At 46.9% G+C, this 14,137-nt stretch overlaps 1 protein-coding gene across 2 annotated transcripts in view; it reads right to left on the reverse strand.

Moving 5' to 3' along the window:
- Positions 1-14,137, reverse strand: part of Nt5dc3 (5'-nucleotidase domain containing 3) — a 56,508-nt gene that overhangs the window by 22,259 nt on the left and 20,112 nt on the right. For both annotated transcript variants that reach the window (XM_069991543.1, XM_069991552.1), the window contains 4 exons: positions 7,057-7,131; positions 6,561-6,616; positions 1,890-1,980; positions 793-930 (listed from right to left, as the gene is read on the reverse strand). In XM_069991543.1, coding sequence (XP_069847644.1) covers positions 793-930; positions 1,890-1,980; positions 6,561-6,616; positions 7,057-7,131 — 360 coding nt within the window. The remainder of the gene's footprint in view (positions 1-792; positions 931-1,889; positions 1,981-6,560; positions 6,617-7,056; positions 7,132-14,137) is intronic.

The raw sequence follows: 14,137 nt of genomic DNA on the forward strand, positions 1-14,137 counted from the left end.
ATTTAAATGTTTTAACTACATACGTAGTATATATGAATACATGAGTACTATTATTTATTTATATTTAATGTTATATATTACCTACAAATATGTATCACATAAACACATTTAAGTACTGAGAGAGTTGACACAGGCTAACAGATGCAGGTAACCGCATACACACACGGCCACGGCTCTAGGAATCTATAACCACTGCCTGCATAGGCTTCCGAAGGTCCCTGTCTGTCCCTCAAGAGAACCTAGCCTCTGCAGGAGCTCAGAGCACTGGTGGGAGCTTTGTAAGAGACAGAGGGGCCTCACACACCAATCTCTCTCCATCCTACTCATCACTATGGGTACAGTGTGCACCAAAACATCACACTGCACCCATGAACAGGTACAATTATAGTGTGTCAACTAAAACAAAGTCTACAAAGCCCCACCCCTGGGCTGCACCAGCAGCACAAGCCCACGGTGGGTATGTGGACATGGAAGGGTGATACCCTCCCTGGGGCAGGCTTGGGGTGAGTGGGGTACAGGCTACCCCTTACACCAGATGTCCCGGGATTTTAGACAAGAATGATTAGAAATCCCGCCATCAGAGTGAGCTCCATCTTAGGAAAAAAAAAAACTGATAGGTTTAGCAACACAGTTGTTACAGTTTTGAGGGTTTCACTATAAATGAAAGCAATCTCAGAGAGAGAGCATGTGAACCCCAGCCCCAAGGCGGGGCTGCACACCGCTGCCTCCTCGGAGCCCCGCAAGAACACAGCACCATGTTCCTGGTCCCCATCCTTGTCCGTCCCACACAACCTTGACATCTTTGTACAGGTGCACGGGCTCGTAGTCGATGTTGTTCTTCAGGAAGTGTTCGTTCACGCAGGACAGCAGGGTCATCTCGGGCAGGGAGAAGATGTCCATGAACTGCTTCATAGTGTTCCCGTGAGAGCTCTGCACACAGGAAGCAAGGTTTAGAAACGGAGGCTGGACTGGACAGAACCTGGGGGCTGCAGTCACAGGAGACTTCCCGATGGCCAGGGGTCCTAGTGGCCAGTGAGTCTTCCTCCCCAACCACAGGGAGAGGCCAGCAGCAAAGCAGTGCTCGCCTGGTTCCGAACCTCAGCAGGACTATGTGTCCAGTTCTAGGGGAAACTGGGAGAAATCTGAGCCCTCCCCTTCCCTTCCCCCTCTCCCTGCGGGGTCCACAGGAGTCAGGAAAATGGGTTTCCCATTAGCCTCTGGGGCAGCCACGGCTGCTACACTGGGAGTCCCCAGTGACATCGAGCATGTTGGGAGGCACTTGAAGGCAAGTATGGGGGAAACAGGAGAAGCATGAGAAGGTGGAAAGAACCAGGTAGGATGAATCTAAAGGAACCCAGGGGTGGCCCTTTAACACACTAATGTCAACTGCTTATTCAATTCCTACAACTAAAAGGCCAAGCTTCTCATTTGAAGTGTCCCTCCCAAATGGTTCCTAGGCTGCAAGCTTGGGGCCTGGTTGGTGGCACTACTGAGAAGTGACTGGATCCTAAGGACACCAATTTAATGAACACCTTGGTGAGTTCACAGCTGAATGGGCCACTAGGAGGTAGGGCCTGGCTGAAGGAAGGTCACTCCGGTGTGCCCTGATGGGCTTATTTGGGCCCTAGGCCCTTCCCTTCTCTCTTTCTGGTCACCATAAGACCAGGAGGTTGGCTCCACTACGCCATCCTGCCATGATGCTCGACTCCCCATGATGTTGGCCCCAAGGCCACAGGGCCAAGTGTCCATGGACTGAAAGCTCAGAAACCATGGAACACAAATAAACCTCTCCTCCTCCCTCACATCGTTCTCCCAGTTATCTGGTCACAAAGACAAAGTCAGGAAGAGAGGGACAGCCCGGATGCTTAGGTAGAGCAACTTTTCATCACCTTCCCGTAGAAGTCACTCATCTGCTCCAAGGGCACGTGAGACCCCTCGTACATCTCGATGACTTCCTCATCGGGGACCACACTGAGGCCTCTGGAAAAGTCACACAAGAGAGTAAGAACCTCCAACCTCCAGCCACTACTGGGCAGGGGACGCTGTTGTCACCAGGCAGTGACCTGTGCCACAACAACAGCTCCCAGCACGGGGAACGGTGTTCCTACTGTGACTACAATGACTGTCCCACTGGGACTAATATGTAATGTCACCCCTACCATGTGCACACAGAACATGAAGAACCAAGTTACTGGCATGCTTCTCAACCATCCTAGTCAGTATTCTTTCCATTTCTTAGATGAACAACTGAGGCACAGTCAAGGTCAGGATAAAAAAAAAACAAGGCTTCCATTTGTTAGGAAATGGAAAGACTTGGAAAAACTTATATTAAGTGAAGTAAGCCAGGCGCAAAGAAACATAGGTTCCATGATTTCCTTTATTTGCAATAACTAGTATATGTCTGAGACAAGCAGAAAAGGTCAGATAAGATTATGTTAAACGAAATGAACCCCAAGATAGAGATACAAGTGTTTTTTTCTTTCTTGCTATTGTTTCTAACGTATTTATAAGGTACCACATTTTTTGTTGTTGTTGTTGCTTTGCATGTCCCTCCCCCACAGTAGAACCCCTGTTTTCATTGTATTTGATGTTCATATAATTTGGGGAGCAGAAGGAAAAAACAAATTGTTTAAATAGGAATACAGGTTGACCCATTGCAACAATGAGATGTACAAAACACTATGTCGAAAAACAAACTTTACAATTTAGGTGGGGGCAGCTGGGGATGTAGCTGTGGAGATGGGAGGGAAGGGATGGTAGGGGGAAAACAAAGGAGGAGGCAACAATGCTTGATAAGAAATGTACTCATTACCTTGCTCATGTGATTGTAACCCCTCTGTACAGTATTTTCACAATAAAAAAAATTTTTTTAAAGAAAAAAAACAAAACAAGGCTTCTCTTGGCTCTGGAGCCCAGGTTCACAAACCACTAAGATACAGTACAAGGTTTCCTAGAGGCTTATGTTAGAATTGGTGTTTCTTTTTCAATGTTTTTTTAGGGGGTGGGAAGGTGGCTCAATGGTAGAGTGCTTGCCTTGCATGCATTAGGCCCTGGGTTCGATTCTTCACCACCACATAAGCAGAAAAAGTAGGAAGTGGAACTGAGGCTCAAGTGGTAGAGCGCTAGCCTTGAGCTGAAGAGCTGAGGGACAGCGCCCAAGCCCAGAGTTCAGGCCCCACGACGCGGGGTGGGGGTTGGGGGGGAACCTTGGGGAAAGGCCGCTTTTGTTTCCATCTGCCTGCCCCTGGGATTTGCAGATGAGTCTGGGTCCTCTGCCTACAGAGAAACTTCTGAAGACGGTGACTGTATTTCACTCCCGCCTGTCACCAGCAACATAAGCAGGTGTCACCTGCTTACCTGCACTAACCCACCCTGGAGTGAAGGGAAGGAAGGTGCTCCTCCACCATCTGCAGAGGAGGAAGCAGCATTGAAAAACATTATGCTGCTAGGAAACTGCAAAAGGAGTCCAACAGGTGACAGACACCACTGCGTCACAGAGGGGCACAAATAGGAAGTTCATGACCAATTAACATAACAAGCTGCTTAGCACCCCCCACACATACACCCTACACGAAAATACATCAACCACAAAGTGCATACTCTCTTATGTAACATTAAAAAAAAAAAAAAAAAGGCCATTTCCATCCCTCACCTGTAATCTGCAGCCCTGAATTACATTTGGTTAAAGGCTGCTATTTTGCCTGGGATCCTGACTGACTTGTTACTGCTGGGCTTAGAAAACAAATGAAGCACTGTGCTTCTTTTAGCTTTGCTCCAGCAATCAGGTAAGACTTGAGTGGCAAACCAGCTCATTCTAGACAATGGACAACAGCTCTCACTAAGTAGTAGCAGGAAGGCATCCACAGCACCAGAGCTCTTACACTCAGAACATAAGCAGGAAGGGATTTGCTGCTACCCCCATCACAAGACCTGGCCCTAATCTTCATGGCCAGCACTGCTGCAAAGCTGTGCAGGTGCATGATTGCATGGGCTGCATGCTTAAGGTCCAAGTGACCAAATGTCAGCACAGGAGAACTGGTGAGGTCCATGCACTGCAACCAGAAGAACCCATATTCACTCCCCCCTGTCCCAAGGCTGTTCCCACAGATGGAGAGCAAACTGAAATCTGGGCAGGCATGAGGACAGCTCCACCATGTTTGAAACGCTGTAGCTCAAAACAAAACCCACTAGATGACTATCAATGGTTCATGCCTGTAAACTGAGCTACAAAGGAGGCTGAGATCTCAAGGACTATGATTCAAGGCCAGCCTGAGCAGAAAAGTCTCTAAGACTCTATCTCCAACTAACCAGCAAAAAAATCAGGGTTCAAGTACTAGAGTGCCAGCTGAACAATTACTAGGTACAGAGTCCAAACCCTAGTACCTGCCAGAAAGGAAACAAACATTGTACCTAGTGCATTGTTGGGTGATGAGAATAGTGGAGGTTAAGAGAACAGATGTAAACATCTCTGCCCAGAGTTCAATTCACAGGCTTTAAATCACCAGGGTATATCCTGGACAAAACACTCTGGAGAACAAGCAGCAAATGCCAAAAAAGTCATCTAAATCTCTAATCTGAGAACAGGGAAATACAAGGAACAAGAACTGATTCACCACTACAGACCATGAAAAAGGCTCAATTGGTAACACTAGAAAACTAGTGTAGGATGTGCTCCAGAAAAGCAGGAGAGTAAAGCCAAGAAGAGATAGAAGCCAGGAAACAAACCAATCAGGATCAGAAGAAGAGAAGGGAGGGAGGAAGAAATGGGAGGGGAGAAGAGAGAAGAGGGGAAAAGAGGGGAAGGGGGGAGGAGAGAATTGATAAGATTATCAAAGAACACATAAATTATTGGAAAACAAATAAATGCCTGGCACATGACGAAACAATAAGGAAAAAATGGACCTATGCAAAACATGAACATAAGGATATTAAATCTAAGAAAAACCACACAGCATACAAGAAAGAAAATAATCACAGGGCAGTACTTGGCTTAGGATTGAAGAGAATAAGACCTTCAGAGTTACAATGTAAATAATGTATTGGTATGACAACCAAATCCTGAGATCTTAGGAAAGGTAGAACACTGAGGCTGGAGAAGGGATCAGGGTGTCAGCAAGTTAAACCCTCATCTACCACATCAGGGACACTGTCCAGTACTAATCAGTTAGGAAATAGAAGGGGCTGGGAAATTGGCTCAGTGGTAGAGTGCTTGCCTCGCATGCATGAGGCCCTAAGTTCGATTCTCAGCACCACATAAGCAGAAAAAAAGCCAGAAGTGGTGCTGTGGATCAAGTGGTAGGGCGCTAACCTTGAGCTGAAGAGCTGAGGGACAGCACCCAAGCCCAGTTCAGCCCCCATGACCGACAAAGAAAAAGAAAGAAAGAAAGAAAGAAAGAAAGAAAGAGAGAGAGAGAGAGAGAGAGAGAGAGGAAGGAAGGAAGGAAGGAAGGAAGGAAGGAAGGAAGGAAGGAAGGAAGGAAGGAAGGAAGGAAGGAAGGAAGCATGAGCACAGTACCCAGAAACAGGATGAAGAAAGTCTTAAGTAAGTGTTTAAAGTGTTTGGATCAGGAAGAGAAGACCCAGGGCGGTGGTTGTTCCCTGCAGCACCTTTAATATTATTTGACTACCTAAGTACATGTTTTACATCAATTAAAAAAAAAGCTGGGCACTGGTGTCTCACGCCTATAATCCTAGTTATGCTCAGCCAGCTGAGATCTGAGGATCGCAGTTCAAAGCCAGCCCGGGCAGGAAACTCCATAACACTCTCATCTCCAATAAACCACTCAGAAAACCGGAAGTGGCTCAGTGGTTCAAGCGGTAGAGAGCTCGCCTTGAGCTGAAGAGCTGAGGCTCAGCGTTCAGGCCCAGAGTTCAAACCCCATGACACACACACACACACACACACACACACACGCACACACGCGCACGCACACACACACACACACACACACACACGAACAGTTCTTACGAAGAGTTTGTAAAAGAAAAATCTAGGCTAAACTATGCACACTTTTTACACGTAATTGCTTAAGATATAGGAAATAAATGTAGACCTAAATTACACTCTCAAATCCCCTTTCAAATTAAAATTAGAAAAGGTAAAAATAAATTACAAAGACATCTCGCTAAGCAAAGGTCTTCACATGCTAATAAACAGGCCAGGAAAGGTCTTCATATCCTCCCCACTCAACCAGATCGAGACCAGTGCTCCATTCCCCCGACAAACACTCTCCCCAGGACCCTCAGCTCACCTGCCCCTGCTCCAGAAAGCTGCTCCCCTCCAGAGTCCTCCCAGGACTCCCCAGTGGCCTGAGCAGGTTCCACCAACACCTGGGTCACACTGGGCTACAGTCTTGCTCTCGGGAGGCTTCCTATGAGTCCCCTGCGCAAGTCCCCAGAGGCCAAGTCCTCAGCAGGAATGAGGCCTCTATACATGTTCTTGAGTGAATGAATGAATGAATAAGTGAATGAGCCTCAGTTCACACACTGCAGCTCTGCTCATCCCTGAAACGAAAGCACCTTGGTTACTTGGGTGAATTCAACTGATCACCTCTGCTTACCTGTAAACTGTGCCCAGCTGGATGTAATGAAAAGCATCAATCTTCATCAATATCGCCTTTAAAAATATAAACATATGCACGTGTAAATAATGCACACCAATCTGCACATGAAATGAGCAATCTGGAGTCATTTAAAGCCTATCAATGTTAATTGCCCTGACAAGAGGCACCATTTCTGAAAGCCAGGGGCTTTTTAAGGAAATGGTCTACCAGCAAAAAGAAAAAAAAAATGAAAACAGATATAGCTACTGGCTCCTCCTCCCAGTTCCAAAAATGACTGTGGGCAACAAGCATCACTCCCAAATGGCTGTGTGCACGCAAGCCTTAAATGTTTCATCCACATATATTTGAATACTTTGGTTCTGCAGCCACAAAGAACATCATTTCCCATGTGCTTCGCTTCATCAAGAAACAGCACCACAAAGTCATCTTGTTTTAAGCATCATTTCTACTGTCAAACACCTTGACACAGGAGAAAACATGTGAGTGGACCTACCCTCTGGACATCATAATGCAGCCCACGGATTGCAAAATCTGGGTCATATTCATACTTCCGGATTTCCACGGGGTACTAAGAAAGAGAAACGGAGCTGGCTTTAGGCCCGGGTAGTACAGATGCTCTTAGTTTAGAAGGTGGCGTCTACAGGAGCGGATCATAGCCTGTCCCTCTGCTTCTGGTCCACAGAGCCCTCCACCCTGCCCTGGGTCCTATTTATCTGGCTAGGCATGTAGAGGTGCTGACACGTTGCAAAAGTGCCGGCCCTCCTTTTCAACTGCGCCAGGAATCCAAGTGCCTCCCTCCCAACCAAGTCTCAGAACTGGATTGCAGCTTCCCTGCCAAGAGCCCAGCCTTGCCAGGCAGCATCTGTGTGCTACCATGGGCAGGCCTGGCTCTCCCCAATCTTCAGAGGGAAACATCAGGGGCACCATGGACCACCCAGGTGGGGGGCAGGTGGTCACGGAGTCTGGCTCAAATAAAATAGCTATTCCTGAGATCACCAACTTATTCCATCCAGGTATAAACTGCAGAAGCGAAACCTAGAGGACCACCAAAACCCCTCGGAAATGTCTCCAAGTCTCCTGGGCTGCGCTGCTCCCTCTCCTCAACCAGGGACATGTGAAGGAGGATAATTTTCAGCCATGAGGCTGAACCTACACAGCAAGTTTGCATGTCAAGCTGCACAAACCACTAGCTCCAAATGTCACACTTCAGCTCATTTATCTAACTCTTGCCATGTGTGCCAAGAAATCACCAAACTAATATTTCCACTCGTGGGCGTTTCCAAGAATTCTGAACACCATGTACAGTTCTGCATCCTCATCCACAGGCTTACCACAGCCCACACAGAGCCCAGCAATGATGGCCCAGCCCTGCTCACTGAAGCTAGGAGCTTCAGCACCTCTGAAAACTCCTTTTCAACTACGGAGTGAAAGAGGAATAAGATTCCAGCTATTAAAAGGCCTTTGGTGGCTCACATCTGTTACCCAGCTACTTGGAAGGCAGAGAAGGGGACAATCACAGTTCAAGTCCAGCTGGAGTAGAAACTTCCTGAAACTCCCATCTCAACCAGTGGCTGAGTATGGTGGTATACACCTATACTCCTGGCTACAAGAGAGAAAAAGGAAGGAGGATTGCAATCTGAGGACAGGCCCTAACATAAAGGTAAATCTAATAAAAGTGCCAGGGGCAGGTGGCTCCCACCTGTAATCCTAGCTACTCAGGAGGCTGAGATCTGAAGATCAAAAGTTCCAGGCCAGCCAGGGTAGGAAAGTCCAGGAGTTTCTTATCTCCAATTAACCACCAATAAAAAAGCAGGAAGTGGAGTTGTGGCTCAAGTGATGGAGCACAAGCCTTGAGCAAAAAAACTCAAGAGCAGCACCCCAGGCTGAGGTTTAAGCCCCAGGACCAATGCCAAAAGAAATAAAGTAAAATAAAAATAACAAGAATTAAAGCAAAAGGACTGAGAACATGGCTGAAGTAGTAGAGAGCCTGCCTAGCAAGCATAAAATCCTAAGTTCAAACTCCAGTACTACCAAAAAATTAAAGGATCATGATGGCTTTATCGAGCTCCAGACCAGGAATTTTCTGCTCCATACCACACACTAGACCAGGTCTTTGCTGTGACATTTGTTTTTCCCTTGCTACACCAACATGAAGGAGGCAGGGTAATCCATGACTATTTTACTGTTGAATAATATGAGGATCAGGTTCAAGGACAATGCCCAAGGTCAGAAAACTACACCACAATTGTGCCAATATTTGAACCACAGTCTGTGTCACAACCAGTTCAAATCCTAACCCCATAATCAATTCAATTCTTCTGGTACTCTACCATGTGAGCCTCACCTCCAGCCAGGCTTTTTTTTGTAATTTTTTATTGAGGTTAAGTGATTACAATAAATTTAACAAATTTCACAGCATTGTGGGATAGTGATACTTAAAGTCACCAACACATTTTAACCTTCACAAGACAAATTGTTATTATCGTGGTCTATAAAGTTTGTGAATTCTATGAGCTTTGACAATACAACTATTTCTTCCATATCAGGTGATATGTACATTTCTTTCCTTTTGCTTAGTGTAGGGCTGGTCCCTCAATTCAATTCTTCTGGCACTCTACCATGTGAGAGCCTCACCTTCAGCCAGGCCTTTTTTGTGTGTGTGGTTAATTGGAGATGGAGTCATGAGGACTTTTCTGCCCAGGCTGGCTTTGAACTGTGATCCTCAGATCTTTGTCTCCTGAGTAGCTAAGAATACAGACATGAGTCACTGGTGCCAGGAATTAACTAATTCTTGACTAACTGGGACCTCATACTGGAGGCAGTACCTTCAGCGACTGGAACAGCGGGCCGGAGGGAGGGGTTCAACAAGCTTACTTAAAGGAGCCACAGTTAACAGGTATTTCCCAGACCTGACCTAGAAGGCTATTCCTCTTTCCTGGCTAACTGCAGGTCTCCAGATTTATCACAACACTGTCCAGGTTTCTGAGGCCCAGAAACCTGAGTACATTTGTTTTCTGGAGTTCTCAATTCAGAATTTAAAGTAGGCTGGATTATGAGTCTAATTGGGGCAGGGCAGAAAACTGAAACATAAAGCTCTCTGAAATCCACACAAAACAGGAAGTAAACAAAAGGATTTCAATGGAGAGCTAGTCCCAGGTGGAGCTCAAGGATCTCACTTCCCTGAGGAATTCAGAGATGTGTATACATCAAGCATTTATCCAGCATGTACTTTGTGTCAAGCACAGTGTCAGAGCCAGGAAACTAAATGGAAAAAATTTCTGCACCTCAGAAGTACCACTCCACCACAGGGACGCACCCCATGAGCACAGAGCCTCTCCAGAAAGAAAGCACAGTAGTAAGGTCAGATCTGAGCAGGGGGGACCAGCAAGCCCAGGCTAGCTGGGGACAGGAAGGGTGGGCCAAGAAAAAGGGAAGAAAGCAAAGTTCAAGGGTTGGAAGGAGCCTGTGGGAGCAGAGGGAGGGAGAGCAGGTGTGGGGAGAGGAGGCTGAAGAGGAAGCTAGGGACAGAGGTGACACTAGAGGCTTTCATTCCAATGGGAGCCGGAGGAGTGGCTCAACGTTAAGAGTAGTCTGCCTAGCAAGCATGAGGCCCTGAGTTCAATCCCTGTACTGACTGCCCCACCACCGTCTGAGAAAAACAATCATAGTCCAAATACAATGGGAAGGTCTGAGGTGATTCTGAGCACAAGAGTGTTTTAAAGGCTCACTTTATTTTATCTTACGGCAATACTGGGAACTAAACTCAGAGCCTTATGCTTGAACATCCAGGCAGGTGCTCTGCTACTGAGCCGCCACACTCTTGGCCCTTCTTGTTGAAAAAAGATCTCTCTCATTTACATCTGGACAAACCTGGAAGGCAAACCTATTTATGCTTCCTACACAGCTGGACTAACAGGTGAGTATCATCATACCTAAGGTTGAGATGGGCTCTCCCAAACTCTTTGCCTAGGTTGACCTTGAACCACAATTTTCCTAACCTCTGCCCCCTGAGTAGCTAGGATTACAGAAGTGAATCAACAGTGCCAGGTTACCCAATTTTTTATGCCTACTTTTGATAAGAATATGCCTTGCTTTTTAAAAAAGGGGTAATTATGAAGGGGCTGAACCTTTTCATTTGCTTTTTAGAGAGATGTGAAGCTGTGAAATGTGTTGTTCCATTGGTGTGCATCTCAAGAGCAGAGTGCTCCCCTTACTATCAGAACACAAAGCACACTGAGTCTTGGCAGGGAGAATGGCACGGAACTCTGTGCTTCTTTGAAGCACTGTGTTGTTTGATTGGAACGAGGAAAATCTGCATAAGCATAACTGGCTCTATTAATATTCCCGAGGTAATTGGTGTTATAGCATTTCTTTTATCAGAGCCACAAATATGACATAATGAGGATGGAGTTTCAATGGCTGTATCTACAGGCTTATCGATCGGGACCCCACCTTTTATTTCACCCATCTGTTTCATCTCCCGCCCCCAAATGCATAAATGCTTTATGTTCATGTATTTTTCATGTTCATGAATATTTTATTTTCATCCGAACAAAACTACCCATGATAGAAAGGTATTAACCCTCTGAGGGGCAGTGTGGATTGAGGAGAGCATTTAAGTCCCTGGGGTACAGAGAGACCTGAATTTAAATCCTGGTTGTCTCCTGGTGGCATTGGTCCTGAGTTAACAGCCTGAGTCACTGAGGCTCTTTCCTCAAACATACAACAGAGGCAGCTTGTCTATCCAGGGCTCTCAAGAAGACTGCAGTACGGTATTAGTACTAGAGAATACTTCCTGAGTTTTTTCTACATACCAGGTGCTCTGTGTACATTTAATGACCTCACTGTCATGAGGTCCACTTTACAGAAGAGGAAACTGAGGCTCAGAGGACTTGTGAGTTAATCAGACTGCACAGGAAGTCAGTGATGAAAACAGGATTTGAACCCAGCAGTCAGGATGGAGAACCTATGCTTTGGGAAGCTAGAAGCCCATCCATGAAAAGAGCTGCATTTCTTAAATGACATGGAAATCAGAGAGTGTGCTACTCCAGCAGGGACACAGCAGCCCTCCACAGTGAGGGGTAGATGGATGATACAGGGCACAGCTGGAAAGCAAGCAAAGATCTACCTGCTTATTCAGCATCCATCTCCCCTGTCCAGACTGTGCTTTAGATGGAGAAGAGTTTCTTGACTAAACAGAGAAATGCAGTTGGCAAGGTGGCCTTAACAACAGGAAGCTGTCTTTGGCTTCACGACAAAAAGGAACAGGCATTTTCCCCCCAGATATTTCTGCATTTTAAACTAGGACAGAAGGAGCTGCTTAAATCTGCTGACAAAGGTGAGGATCAGAAAATACATAATCAAGCCTGGTGCCAGTGGTTCACACCTGTAATCCTAGCTACTCAGGAAGCTGAGATCTGAGGATCATGGTTCAAAGCTAGCCCAGGCAGGAAAGTCCATGAGACTTATTTCCAATTTCCACCAGAAAACCGGAAGTAACACTGTGGCTCAAACTGGTAGAGCACTAGCCTAAGGCTGAACAGTACCCAGGACCTGAGTTCAAGCCCCACGACTGACAAAAAAAAAGGAAGGAAGGAAGGGAGGGAGGGAGGGAGGGAGGGAGGGAGGCAGGGAGGGAGGGAGGGAGGAAGGAGGAAAGGAAGGAAGGAAGGAAGGAAGGAAGGAAGGAAGGAAGGAAGGAAGGAAGGAAGGAAGGAAGGAAGAAAGAAAGGAAGGAAGGAAGGAAGGAAGGAAGGAAGGAAGAAAATACATAATCAAATGGTAGGATCCCAAACTAGTGGAATCCTGTGACTGTATTCCTATGAGTATGAACCAGGGTATAGAGGATGGTATCCTGAACATCTCCCTCAGTTCCATACTTGTTGAGTCCCTCCTGGAGGCGGGTGGGGGCTGAGGGGTTAGAACCAGAGCATATATAAAAGAGGGTGGCGACACTGGCAACTGAGAGGGTAACAAGAATGATCAGCCTGGAAAAGAAATCCTGGAGGGCATAATGGCTGCTTTATCAAAGGCCCAACCTGTTGTATGTCCACTGATTTATCAGTCAAGGGTAAAAATATTATTCTCCATGATTTGAGTATCTAGATTACTCATACCCACCTGCTCTCCCCATCCCACCCAGCCCTCCTCTGCTGGCTGAAATCCCACCTCCTCCACAGTTTCCCCAATTCCTTGGCAGACAAAGTTATTCTGCCAGTCCTCTATGCTTCCTCAGCAATGTCAGACATCCATAGGGGCCTCTACCAGGTAGCTGCGTAACTAAAATGGGTGCCTGACCTTTACCCTCCCTGCGTCAACAAGCAGACTGGGCTCTAAGGAGTTGTGGAGTCAAGGTCTAAAAAATGAATGAAGAAGGAAACATGCTGGGCGCTGGTGGCTCACGCCTGTAATCCTAGCTACTCAGGAGGCTGAGAGCTGAGGATCGCCGTTCAAAGTCAGCCCGAGCAGGAGAGACCGTGAGACTCCTATCTCCAATAAACCACCAGAAAACCAGAAGTGGCGCTGTAGCTCAAGTGGTAGAGCGCTCGCCTTAAGCTGAAGAGCTGAGGGACAGCACCCAGGCCCAGAGTTCAAGCCCCACGACCGACAAAAAAAAAAAAAAAAAAAGAAGGAAACAAATGTGGAAAAGACAGTAATGGTGACAGCTGCACAGAGGCAGAAGTGCCTGGCATCACGATCAGAACAAACTCCTGTCCTAAGGGGCTCTATAATAGAGCAGAGATGAGAACAAACTCTGTCCTAATGGAGTCTAGTCCGGGGCGCAGGTCAGAGCCGTGCTGACTGGATGACAGGGGGCTTCTCAAGGGCAGGAGCCCCGTGGGCCTCCAGATGCTTCTCAATCTCCTGCTGCTGAAAATGTCAGGCTGGAGGAAACACGTTTTCAGGAGTTCCTTCTTCAATAACAGTTTCCAAAACCACTATGCATCAGAAGATATTCAAATATTCTTTTTTTTTTTTTTGGGGGGGGGGGGAGTTCCAGTCGTGGAGCCTGAACTCTGGGCCTGGGTGCTGTCCTTCAGCTCTTCAGCTCAAAGCTAGTGCTCTACCACTTGAGCCACAGCGCCACTTCAGGCTTTTTTCTTTTTGCTTATGTGGTGCTGAGGAATCGAACCCAGGGCCTCAGGCATGCAAAGCAAGCGTTCTACCACTGAGCCAGCTTCCCAGCCCGATATTCAAATATTCTATTACATAAGAAAGCAAATCCTTGGGCCGGGCGCTGGTGGCTCACGCCTGTAATCCTAGCTACTCAGGAGGCTGAGATCTGAGGATCGAGGTTCAAAGCCAGCCCGGGCAGGAGAGACCGTGAGACTCCTATCTCCAATAAACCACCAGAAAACCGGAAGTGGCGCTGTAGTCAAGTGGTAGAGCGCTTGCCTTGAACTGAAGAGCTGAGGGACAGCGCCCAGGCCCAGAGTTCAAGCCCCACGGCCGACCAAAAAAAAAAAAAAAGAAAGCAAATCCAGCCAAGGATGCAGGTGAAACATAGCTCATCATTTGAAGAATTCCTTTGAACCAGAACATACCAGGCTCTGCAAGAACCACACTTATCATAC

Source organism: Dipodomys merriami, unplaced genomic scaffold, assembly GCF_024711535.1.
Source record: "Dipodomys merriami isolate MVZ:Mamm:240054 unplaced genomic scaffold, mDipMer1.0.p SCAF_10, whole genome shotgun sequence".
Classification (NCBI taxonomy): domain Eukaryota; kingdom Metazoa; phylum Chordata; class Mammalia; order Rodentia; family Heteromyidae; genus Dipodomys; species Dipodomys merriami.